A 12966-nucleotide genomic window follows, 5' to 3' on the forward strand; every position below is an offset into this window, starting at 1 on the left:
CCCGGCCTTTTTTTTTTTTTTTAAAAGAGATGGGGTCTTGCTCTGTTGCCCAGGCTGGAGAGCAGTGGTATGATTGCAGCTCACTATATCCTCAAACTACTGGGCTCAAGGGATCCTTCTGCCTCAGCCTACCAAGTAGCTGGGACTACAGGTGCGCACTACTATGCCTGGCTAATTTTTAAGATTTTTTTTTTTATACAGACAGGGTCCTGTCATCTTGCCCAGGCTCATCTTGAACTCTTGGGTTCAAGCCATCCTTCCACCTTGGCCTCTCAAGAGTGTTGGGATTAAAGGTGTGCACCATCGATCACATGTAAAGTTTAAAGGTACAGTGGAGAGGGAAAGAGGAAAAAGACGATACTGTAATTCAGAAAGGGCCAATGCCAGAAATAAACTGCTCATCAGAGAAAAAAAGTATGTATACATAATTTAAAAATTTAATGACAGCCAGGCGCGGTGGTTCACGCCTATAATCCCAGCACTTTGGGAGGCCGAGGTGGGCGGATCACGAGGTCAGGAGATCGAGACCATCCTGGTTAACACGGTGAAACCCCGTCTCTACTAAAAATACAAAAAATTAGCTGGGCGTAGGGGCGGGTGCCTGTAGTCCCAGCTACTCAGAAGGATGAGGCAGGAGAATGGCGTGAACCCGGGAGGCGGAGCTTGCAGTGAGTGGAGATTGCACCGCTGTACTCCAGCCTGGGCGACAGAGCGAGACTATGTCTCAAAAACAAACAAACAAAAAAATTTAATTACAAAAGAAAGATACACTCTTTCTGCTGAAAATTATGTAAAAATACTTAGGATAGTTCTTACTATATCAGAGTATGAGACATCTTAGTCTGTTTCTTAAAGTCTTCTCTAGTAACTTGACAACTTAAAATTCTTTAGCTTTCCCCCTTCTAGGCAGCTCTCTAAACCACTTGCACTCAAATAATCAATGTGATACTTTCACCTGGACTCTTTCTTTTCCTCTAGAAAATACCTGAATACTTGTCCATTTTCTTGGCATTAAACTTGTCAGGAGAAAAAAAAAAAGCAGACTCTGGAATTTAAATATGTTCAGTATGATTCATTAATAGAAAGGTATGGGACAGACCACAGTGCAGCTTCTGTGTGGCAGTATTAGGGCCCCAAATAGGGGAAAATCCTAGAATATGCTGAAAGCCCTGGCTAGCCCAAGAAAGGCGTCCTATTTATAGGATGGTGCTTGTTTCAGTAGGGTTGGAAGAGAAACTCTAAAGGGGAGGATAGGATTAAGCTAAAAAGGGTCAAGACATTGCCCAATGGGAGCTAAACACAGGATTTGCTGTCGGGGGGTCTTATCATTCTTTACCAGGCCTCATTTGCAGCCCATCAGACTTGACACCTGGACATCCCTATTCAACCTCTGATTCTTCCCCAAACACAGGTTACCACAGACATGCCAAATACAACAGCATCTGACAGAAAAATTCTCTCCCTTCTGTTTCTCATTCAGCACATAATGCCTGAGCCAGTTTAGATTCATATTTCATAAAGCCTTAGCTGATTAATTCAGCATGGGGTGGAAAATGCCTAGTCTGCATTTTGTTACACCCCGCACCTAGCAATCATTGCACTTCCCACTAACCCAGACACCGCTCTGAATCATCTCCAACACAGATAGGCATTACTAATAGCTGAGCTGCTACGCAGGGTAAAACTGGACTGCCATTCTTCAGCTAGGAATTCATTCACGTAATATAAACGAATTGCTTAAGCACTGACAAAAAAAAGCTCAAGCACTGACAACAGTGTCATGGGTTCACAGAAATGACTAAGATTCATTCCCTAATCTCTAGGAGAAAGTAACTCAGTGGAGGTACCTCACTTTGTCTGTCTGATTGTAAGATGTAATAAATGCTAATAAAGGTTAGATGTATGAAATGGGATTACCGCACAAAGAATAATTAGTTATGTCCAAGAGGTAATAGAGAGAGGGCGCCAGGGACAGTTTACGGATGTAACATAGAGGTGGTACCTAGAGAGATATAGGAGTTTGGATAACGAAGAGGGAATGTGAGAGAGAACCTGGAGGCGAGAGCACAAAAGGAGGTTAGAATATGAAAATTCCATGTGAGCAGCATTGTGACGGTGGGCGAGGTGGGTACTTAATATGTATTCAAATGAACTGAAGCATGGAAGAAGGAGGTGGTAAGGGAGACTAGAGACAGATTATGAGACTGAAATTTATTTTGATGGCAAAGGGAACCCAACAGAATCAAACAAATCGTTGATCCTGTAGGTCTAAAACGTCTCCAAAGTGGGCAGAAATTATGTTTGTCCAACACGGTTTTGAAACCCTTCATACTGCACAGAGTTTCATCTTCCAACACAGTCATAACTCTTTGTCTGCTCTAGCTCCATATCCACGCTTTATGTATCAAACACAAGAAGACATCCTGCATAGCTACATCATTCTTCTTCTTCTTTTTTTTTTTTGGAGATGGAGTCTCGCTCTTGCTGCCTGGGCTGGAGTAGTGCAATGGCGCGATCTTGGCTCACCGCAACCTCTGCCTCCCAGGTTCAAGTGATTCTCCTGCCTGAGCCTCCCAAGTAGCTGGGATTACAGGCATGTGCCACCACGCCCGGCTAATTTTGTATTTTTAGTAGAGATGGGGTTTCTCCATGTTGGTCAGGCTGGTCTCGAACTCCTAACCTCAGGAGATCCCCCCGCCTCGGCCTCCCAAAGTGCTGGAATTGCAGGCGCGAGCCACCACATCTGGCCAGCTACATCATTCTTTACTTTGCACCCAGTAATCCTTACCTGTCGGCTGAGCCAGCTGCTATTTTGCTTCCATCAGGTGACCAAGAACATCTCAGAAGGTTCTATGATAAATAAGAATCCACTGAATAGTAATATACCAAACTCCTCTTCGCAAGGCTGCAGAATCACTGAGAGGCTTTACATTTCCTAAGTAGAGTTTTAATTATTCTTCTCAGGAAGATGGTCAGTAATTATCTTATATTCTATGCCCAAAAGAGCATACTTTGTTATTTTACACCATATAAAAACTGTAGAAAATGCTTAACTTACAGTTAATTAGATTGAACCTGACAACAACATTTTGTTCTACTTATAAATGGAGGTTCTCTTTGCTCCATTTATCTTGATACTCATTATTCTTTTTTTTTCCTAACTATCTTTAAGAAAAATACACACAAACCCAACAAATAATAAATTTTGGGTTTTGTTTTTTTTTTTTGAGACAGGGTCTTGCTCTGTTGTCCAAGCTGGAGTACAGTGGCACAATCATAGCTCACTGTAGTTTTGACCTCCTGGGCCCAAGTGATCCTCCCACTTCAGCCTCCCAAGCAGCTGAGACTGCAGGCACACGCCACCACAACCAGATTTTTTATATTTTGTAGAGACAGGGTCTCACTATGTCGCCCTGACTGGTCTCTAACTCCTGGCCTCCCACCTTGACTTCACAAAGTGCTGGGATTACAGCTGTGAGCCACCGTGCCAGGTCTAAAAAATAAAATTTGATTTATACAGTGAAACTGAATCTCAATGAGCTCTAAAAAAAAAAAAAATTAATCTCTATTAACAAATTCTCTGAGGGGAAAACCTTTTTTCAATAGAGCTGACCTTGAAATTTGAGGGTTTGAAAAAAATTTTCTCTCTCAGAACTTGGGCTGTGGTAGTTACTGAGGGGAGAGATGTATTCTTAGGGTTCTAAAACACGTGGCCGTAGGATGGGGAAGCAGATAGGGAGACCATCTGGGTAACAGCTATGGGAGCTTGGGTTCCATATGGAAAACTGATTTAGGAGGGTAAAATTCACAAGTAATTAAAAGGCCAGGAGTGTCCTGTTGAAGGTGGTGTCAAGTCAGATGCCCTCAGTTTGAGGGCTGGCTCCATTCCTTTTGGGCTACGTGACTGGCTTCTCCCCAGTCACTATTATTTCTATTAGCTTTATTTTTGGCAACAAGTTTTGATTAAGAGCAGTGTTATAGGAATGAAGTCCATTCTTAGCAGAGCTACTGCTCTCTATCCTTAGTACCACCTTAAATGTTTCTCTGAAGTAAATGAACAGTAAAACTCCTCTGCCAAGCAGAACTCACCTTTTCAAAGTTGTGCACATTTCCTTGAAATATCTTTACACACCTCTCTTTGGGGGCAAATGGCCGGACATCCCAGACACGAACTGCAAAACAAATCCAAATAAACAAACCAACCAAAACAACTACCGGTCAGAGGCCTCCTGGGCACCCAGCTGAAATTAGTATCATGTCAATCAATGACAGATGCTGTTTCCTGGATGGGTGAAGTCCAACAAGACACACTGCTACCTGTTAAGGCTCTTCTCTTTTTCAAGCAGGAAAATACATCTAAATCCCAATAACTGGGGCTAGCTGAGGAGGCAGGAAAGAAAAATGTCACACTCAATGTTGGTAATTTACAACAGAATGCAGTTGGGTGTGATACTAATTTCAAAAAGATACTTGCAAGATTTATCTGCCAGCTTAGAGTCACATCTAGCAAAGCTTCAATGTGACAAACTAAATACCATGAACTACTGTGACAATGAACTTATAAAAACCAACCTTACATTGCCCTTTCCTAATTTCCCTCATATGGGCACCTAAGAGTCTAAAACTGAACAAGGTCAGATATATATATAAAATATATAAAAGGTTAAATAAATCAAAAGAGCACTGTACCATACCAAAATCAGAAAAGTAAACATTGATTCTAATTCTAGCTCTGTTGCATATTTGGGTGATGTCAGGTAAACAGTGAGATTGTTTGTGTCTTGGTTTTCCTATTCTGTAAAATGAAGAGAAAATTATCTGTCTTCTTTTTTAAATAATACTATTGACTGACTGATTGAGATGGAGTTTCGCTCTTCTTGCTCAGCCTGGAGTGCAGTGGCGCAATCTCGGCTCACTGTAACCTCCGCCTCCTGGATTCAAGTGATTCTCCTGCCTCAGCCTCCCAAGTAGCTGGGATTACAGGTGTCCACCACCACACCTGGCTAATTTTTGTATTTTTAGTAGAGACGGGGTTTCACCACGTTGGCCAGGCTGGTCTCGAACTCCTGACCTCAAGTGATCTACCCCGCCCAGCCAATAACACTATTTTAAAGAATATTTGTAGGCAACAAACAAAAATAAAGAATTTATAATTTTATTACGCAGCCATAAGAAATTATTATATTATTTTTTCCTTATTTTAATATCAATTTAGGAAACCTCATTGTTCCTCATTATAAAGAATGCTAGAATTAGCTAGGCATGGTACTTGGGAGGCTTGCTTGGGCCTAGGAGTTTGAGACCAGCCTGGACAACACAGCAAGATCCTGTCTTATAAAAAAAATTAAGGGAAAAAAAATTTTTTAATGCTAGATTATATGTGTATAAACATCTATTGTAAGCAGTAGCTATAGCCGTTGTAACTGACGCTATACCTGTAGTGGAATTTCAGTGATGTCATTTTATTTGAGTATGAAAAAAGTATTATCAATCCTCGGAGTCAGACAGGCATAAAAAGGCAAAGCTATGAATGAACATTTGCTACTGAGAATACAGTCAAAAGGTAAAGATTTCCATTCATTCACCAAATACTTATTAAGTAGCCAATGAATGTCAGGTATTGTTTTTGTTACAAAATATCAGGGAATACATTTAGTTCCTGACAAGCCTATAAATTTGTATACCAGGGCCATTTCCAAACTCCCTCAACATTAAGCATATAATCCAGCAAGTCACCTTACTTTTCTTCTATAGTAACCCATCCTCCCACCCTACAACTCAAAAACAAGTAAAGAGAAAGAGCAAGAGTGTGTTTGTGTAAATCCAGAATGTTTTAATGAAGACTTCTTCCCACACCAATGCTTTCAGAGTGGGGAGGGAAGACAGACTGCCAGGAAAGAGCAAAAGAGATCATCCAAGCTTGGTGCTCTCTGAAAACGCACAAGAACTGCCTTGAATAGACCCCTCTAGATTCACATCTTTTTCATTAAACTCATCACCTACAGTTTCTAGTATTCTGTTCGATACACAGAATACCAGAGCTGAGATGGGTCTTAAAGGTTAAGTCCAGCCCTCTTATCAATGTTAGAAACTGATGCCCAGAGAGAAGAAATGCTGTGTGCAAAGTCGTTCAGGGACAAGATAGAGATCTGAGACTACAGTCCTAGATTCTTGACTATCTCACCTAAAGTTTTCACCATTACAACACATTCTAATCGTCTGATGGAATCTGTGAGCAATCTTTGACTTTCCTTGGATCCTGGGAGAGATTTCCTCTCCAAAGTTACCTGTATTGTCCATTGCATTGGACAAAAGATAAGAGCCTTCAGAACTTAAACTCAGGCCAGTCACTGAATCTGCATGGCCTCTCATGGTGTAGGTTAGCTTGTTCTGGCGCAGGTCCCAGACCTGCAAAACAAAAGGTGCCCCAGAAATCAAATTAATAAAAGCAGAGAAAGAGAATGACAAGAGACAAGCGTCAATTGCCCAGAGACACTGATATTACTCTACTATAAAACACAGGATTTCTGTCAAAGAGAAAAACCCTTTTTTTTTTTTTTTTTTTTTTTTGAGTCAGGTCTCACTCTGTTGCCCAGTGCAGTGGCATTATCATGGCTCACTGTAGCCTTGACTTCCCAGGCTCAGGTGATTCTCCCATCTAGGCCTCCCCAGTAGCTGGGACTACAGGAGTATGCTACTATACCCAGCTAATTTTTTTTGAAGAGACAGGGTTTCACCATGTTGCCCAGGCTAGTCTTTAACTCCCAGGCTCAAGCGATCCTCCCACCTCATCCTCTCAGTGTTTGGATTACAGACATGAGCCACTATGCCTGGCCAACCTCTGTCTTTCTAAAAAGGTAGTTAAGGTTACCATGTTTGACTAGATAAATATAAATGAATGCATATCAAATGTTAAGATAAACTATTAAACAAAAAAAATAGAATTCAGAAAGGTTATTTTCAAATCATAGCAAAATAAAGAAAAACTATTATAGAAAAAAACTAAAGAGTGCTTAAAATGCTTAAACTATGATTCTTAGCTATTAAAATTATTATAAATACATAAAACGAATAAGTTTGTCATTTAAAAGGCATTATGATTACATGTTTAATTTGTGTTAACAATATGAAAAACATAGATACTTAAAATTTTTCATTTAATGTAACAATATGTGACAATAAATGTATATATATGTACATGTATGGGTATGTACATGAACACACACTATGGAAAAGCACATTTATTAAAAGAAAAATAAATAACAGATTCATTATTGCTTGTATAGAAAGGTAAGACACAGAAAATAACCTAAATGTCAAGCAGGAAAAACAGGTGGTTTATTAAATTATGTCTCATAGGCACGTCGCAAAACTGAATTCTCATACAGGAGATAGCATGACAGAGTAGAAAGAGTGGTGACTTAGGGTAGGAATAAACTGGTCCTTGTCACTTAAGAGGTATGTATCATTGGGTCACTAACTCTTTCTGGGCCTGTTTCCTGGTCTGTAAGATTAGCTACTTCTTATGGCTGTTGTAAGGATTATAAGAATGCTTAGCATATGCCTGGCACATGGCAGGTCCTCAATAATGTGTAGCTATTATTAAGCAGTTCCTAAAAATAACTCAGAAGACCAAATGTAAAAATATTTACATAATAAGCTGTTAAGCATAAAAGGAAAATACAAAACAGTATTTATCCTTACACAGACTACAAGTATGTAAAATACATTATTTTCAAGCTAACAGAAATAGTCTGGAAAGTCACATGGCAAAAAGAACAGTAATATTACATAAAACACAAATTTTCCCCCAATTTTATTTCATATTGCAATGTAGTTTTTTTCTAAGTAAATAAAACTTTTGCTGTTCCTTAAATCAAGACACTTTTCCTTATCTAGAAATGAGTTAGGTGTTACATAGCAGAGCAATACATAGGGCAGACAACTCCACTTTCTCCATCAGTAACTCACTATGTGTAGAGCCCAACACATTTTCCATACGATCTTTTTTTTTTTTTTTTTTTTTTGAGACGGAGTCTCACTCTGTCGCTCGGGCTGGAGTGCAGTGGCCGGATCTCAGCTCACTGCAAGCTCCGCTTCCCGGGTTCACGCCATTCTCCTGCCTCAGCCTCCCGAGTAGCTGGGACTACAGGCGCCCACCACCTCGCCCGGCTAGTTTTTTGTATTTTTTTAGTAGAGACGGGGTTTCACAGTGTTAGCCAGGATGGTCTCGATCTCCTGACCTTGTGATCCGCCCGTCTTGGCCTCCCAAAGTGCTGGGATTACAGGCTTGAGCCACCGCGCCCGGCCTCCATACGATCTTTTTTATATCAAGATGTTTGCTGCTTCAGTAATCAGGAAAGCCTGAAATGTCTGACATTTTGTTCAAGCTGTTGTTCCTTCTCTTCTGAGAAGGTACTGTTGAAATCTAGCTTTGCAACAACTAGGAGAGAATGCACTTTGCCAACCCCTCACAGAACTTGTGTGTTATTTCCAAACTTCCTCTTTGAGGCCTGTACACCTTGTTTGTGCAGGGCCAAGAAGTATCCAGGATTTGCCACAAAAAAAAATCTACAGCAGGGGTGGCTCACTCCTGTAATCCCAGTACTCTGGGAGGCCAAGGTGGGTGGATCACCTGAGGTCAGGAGTTCAAGACCAGCCTGGTCATGGTGAAACCCCTTCTCTACTAAAAATACAAAAAATTAGCCGGGCATTGTGGTGCACACCTGTAATCCCAGCTACTTGGGAGGATGAGGCAGAAGAATCACTTGAATCGGCAGGATGAGGCAGAAGGATTGCTTGAACCGGGAGGCGGAGGCTGTAGTGACCTGAGATTGCACAACTGCACTCCAGCCTGGGCAACAAGAACAAAACTGTCTCAAAAAAAAAAAAAAAAAATTCTACAGCAAGAATTTAAGCAAAACATTTTGCAAGTATCCTAATCAGCTGTTCAATGAAAATCTGTGCATCTGATTAGTGGCAGGTACTACTGGAGATTAAAAAAAAAGACATGGCCCCTGCTCTCAAGGAGTGTTCAGTATAACAAGGAAAACTTAAGACGTTTAAGCAAGTAACGAGAGGCCTATGCAAGGTACAGTTGTAAAGTGGGCAGAGGGGTTAACCCTGGTGGAACAGAGATGAGAGTGAGAAAGGGAAGCTTTCACAGAAAATGAAGTGCCTGAGCAGGGTCTGAAAGTTTTTTTTTTTTTAAACTTAGACAAAGTGGAAGGGTATTTACTAGGAGAAGATAATTTGTGGAAGTAGAGGGGCATGGAAAAAACTGCTGGATTGTAGGAAATTAGGCACCCAGAGGCAGCAGATGATGAGGTAGACAAGCAGAGGCCAGCTCATGAAAGGTTTTAAATGCCTGGCTTGCACTTTATTTCCTTCACTGGGGAGTCACAGAAGGGTTCAAAATAGAAAAATGAATCATTCAGATGTATATTCTGGAAAGATCCTTCTGGCCCACTGGTTGACTGATTGAGACCGAGTCTCCCTCTGTCGCCAGGTTGGAGTGCAGTGGTGCAATCTTGGCTCACTGCAACCACTGCCTCCTGGGTTCAAGTGATTCTCCTGCCTCAGCCTCCCGAGTGGCTGGAACTACAGGTGTGCACCACCACACCACCTAATTTTTGTTTTCAGCAGAGACGGGTTTCACCATGTTGGCCATGGCCAGGATGGTCTCAATCTATTGACCTTGTGATCCGTCCACCTCAGCCTCCCGAAGTGCTGGGATTATAGGCATGAGTCACCGTGCCTGGCCTGGCCCATATATTTAATAACTGAAGGGATGAAACCTCATAAAGTGCAGGGACTACAAACATGAGCCACTATGCCTGGCCTAATCTATCCTTTTAACCATTACATTAAAAAAAAAAAATTACAAACTGAACTCCCATCCTAACTAGAGCTCAGGGTTACAAGAAATGCCAGATTGCCAGCCAGACCATCAGGCTCTCAAGTGACACATTTTCTTCTTTCTTCATTTTCCTCTGACTCCCCAATCCTATCACCAGGTAGGAAGTTCCAAGAGATTAGTGGGAACAGTCTGTCTGCTCACAAATATACACAGAATTTGTTCACCTCAGATTTTAAAAAGGGTTCCCATTCCTTATGTGTTTCTCTTTCTTAGAACAGGCAGTGCTACCTAAGATAGACTGAGAAACAAACAAAAACCAGGCTCTCTGAGGAGCATCTCCTAATGTAGTGAGGCAGTGTGGTCATTTGTCACGCTAGGGCTCAAGACCGGTAAGCCTCTAGGTGCTTAAAAGGTACTTGTTAATTGACTAGAGGTAACAAGACAGAGTGGTAAGACTATTAGCCCTGTAGAGATAGAGTTCTGGTCCTGTCTCTACCACTGACTGAATGATGACTATTTGATCTTGGCCAGATCACTTAACCTCTTAGGGACTCACTTCAGTCACCTATAAAGTGAGGGATGGAGGTGATGTCTAAGGTTCTTTTCAGGTTTGACATTTCCTGAGTCCTTCTGATTGAAAAGGAGCCTCTCTTTTGCATGTTTAAAGAAATGTATGAGGTCTTTAGGACAACTAAGAATCTTCCTGAGTTCGAGAGAGCAATTATTCTCCCCTCTGCATGTAACAAAAGGGTTTCTTTTCTTTTTTTTTTTAAAATCAGGATAGAGTCTCACTCTGTCGTCCAGGCTGGAGTGCAGTGGCGCGATCTTGGCTAGCTGCAACCTCCCACTCTCAGGTTCAAGCGATTCTCATGCCTCAGGTTCCCGAGTAGCTGGGACTACAGGCGCGTGCCACCATGCCCGGCTAATTTTTGTATTTTTAGTAGAGACAGGGTTTTGCCATGTCGGCCAGGCTGGTCTGGAACTCCTGGCCTCAAGTGATCTGCCCGCCTTGGCCTCCCAAAGTGCTGGGATTACAGGCATGACCCACCGTACCTGGCCATCAGCAGGGTATTTTTAATAGGGAGAAGACTACCTTCTAACTAAATTCTAACACACACACAACTCTCTCCAGTCCATCTCTGTTATAGAAGAGCAAAAATAAATAAATAATTCTAGCAACTTGGTTTCAAATATTGTATTAACTGCTGCTGCCCAAAAACAATATGGCAGCCTGTATCCCAAATATGAAACATCCTTATACTTGTTAAAACACATTAATTTTTCACCTGGAAATCTATTCTAAGAAAACAAATACAGAAAAAGTTTCATGCACAAATATGTCCATAGCAGCATAATCTGTGATAGTGATTCACATGATACAGCCTAAATGTCCAATGACATGGTTGTCACTAAATTATTTAATACTGTAATAATAAAAATAAAAATGATGATGATAATGGCAACTGACATATACTGAACACACTATGTCCCTGCCATGGTGCTAGGAATATCATATCTTTACTTCATTTAATTAATGTAACAATTACATGAGGTGAGCTGACAATTCCCACTCAGAGATAAGTAATGGAGATGATGAGGTTAAAACAACTTTAAGATCACAAAGCTAGCAATTAAGTGGCAAATCAAAAAATGATCCCAACTTCACTTAAGCACAGGAATTCAAGGTTACAGTGGGCTATGATTCTACCACCACATTGCAGCCTGGGCAACATGAGTGAGACCTCAAAATAAAACAAAAAAATGGAAAGGAAAATGATTCTAACTACAATTCTAAGAAAATAAGAATGATTTGATAGACAGCAACTAGAGGCGGGCTTAGTTTAGGAAATACTTTCTAGAAGAGATATCTATGCTGTGATCTGAAGGTAAGAGAGCAAGTCACAGCAATGCATCAAAGATGGGGGTGGGGAATTCCTGACAAAGGATCAGCTATGTGATAATAAGTGAAAAGAGATCATGGCTGGGCACAGTGGCTCATGCCTGTAATCCCAACACTTTGGGAGGCCAAGGAGGGAGGACTGCTTGAGGCCAGGAGTTCAAGACCAGCCTGGGCAATGTGTTGAGATCCCATTTCTAAAAAAACAAAAACGAAAACAAACCAAGCTGGCCAGGCCTGGTGGCTCACACCTGTAATCTCAGCACTTTGGGAGGCCGAGGCAGGCGGATCACCTGAGGTCAGGAGTTTTAGAACAAACTGGTCAACATGGTGAAACCACATCTCTACTAAAAATACAAAATATTAGCTGGACATGGTGGTGGGTGCCTGTAATTCCAGCTACTCAGGAGGCTGAGGCAGGAGAATCACTTGAGTCCAGGAGGTGGAGGTTGCAGTGAGCTATCGTGCCATTGCACTCCAGCCTGGGCAACAAGAGTGAAACTCTGTCTCAAAAAAAAAAAAATTTAGCTGGGCATAGTGGCATGCACATTTAGTCCCAGCTACTTGGGAGGCTGAGGTGAGAGAATTGCTTGAGCCTAGAAGGTCATGGCAGCAGTGAGACATGACTGCACCACTGCACTCCAGCCGCAGCAGAGCGAGACTCTCTCTCTTGAAGAAAAAAAAAAAAAAAAAAGTATTATCTAAAGAGTGAATATCATGATGTTTACACACAAAACACTGTGGTACAGAAAAGATTTGAAGGAAGTACACTGTGAAATAGTAACAGTGACTGAATTTGGATGATGAAACTACAGTGACTTACCTATTTTTACAATTTTTTTTTTTTACATTTTCTGCACTTTAATATACAAGGTATCACTTTTATTACTAAATCTATTATACTTATAATTAGTTTTTAATAACGTTATTCCCAATAAAGTTGATTTGTTAAACATATATTTGATTGCAATTTTTGTATCTCCATAAAACATTTAAGGTAAATAAGAAGACAAATTAGGAAAAGTCTATAATGATTTTTTGTTTAGAAAAGAGAATACAGGCCGGGCACGGTGGCTCACGCCTGTAAGCACAGCACTTTGGGAGGCCGAGGTGGGTGGATCACGAGGTCAGGAGATGGAGACCATCCTGGCTAAAATGGTGAAACCCCGTCTCCACTAAAAAATACAAAAAAATTAGCCGGGTGTGATGG

General features: G+C 41.1%; 1 protein-coding gene across 2 annotated transcripts in view; it reads right to left on the reverse strand.

Annotated features, from left to right (window-relative positions):
• SNRNP40 (small nuclear ribonucleoprotein U5 subunit 40) overlaps positions 1–12966 on the reverse strand; it is a 42156-nt gene that overhangs the window by 6075 nt on the left and 23115 nt on the right. For both annotated transcript variants that reach the window (XM_017857053.1, XM_017857054.1), the window contains exons 6-8: positions 6288–6408; positions 4090–4172; positions 2789–2850 (exon numbers count right to left, since the gene is read on the reverse strand). In XM_017857053.1, coding sequence (XP_017712542.1) covers positions 2789–2850; positions 4090–4172; positions 6288–6408 — 266 coding nt within the window. The remainder of the gene's footprint in view (positions 1–2788; positions 2851–4089; positions 4173–6287; positions 6409–12966) is intronic.

Source organism: Rhinopithecus bieti, unplaced genomic scaffold (assembly GCF_001698545.2).
Source record: "Rhinopithecus bieti isolate Rb0 unplaced genomic scaffold, ASM169854v2 scaffold_44592, whole genome shotgun sequence".
Lineage (NCBI taxonomy): Eukaryota > Metazoa > Chordata > Mammalia > Primates > Cercopithecidae > Rhinopithecus > Rhinopithecus bieti.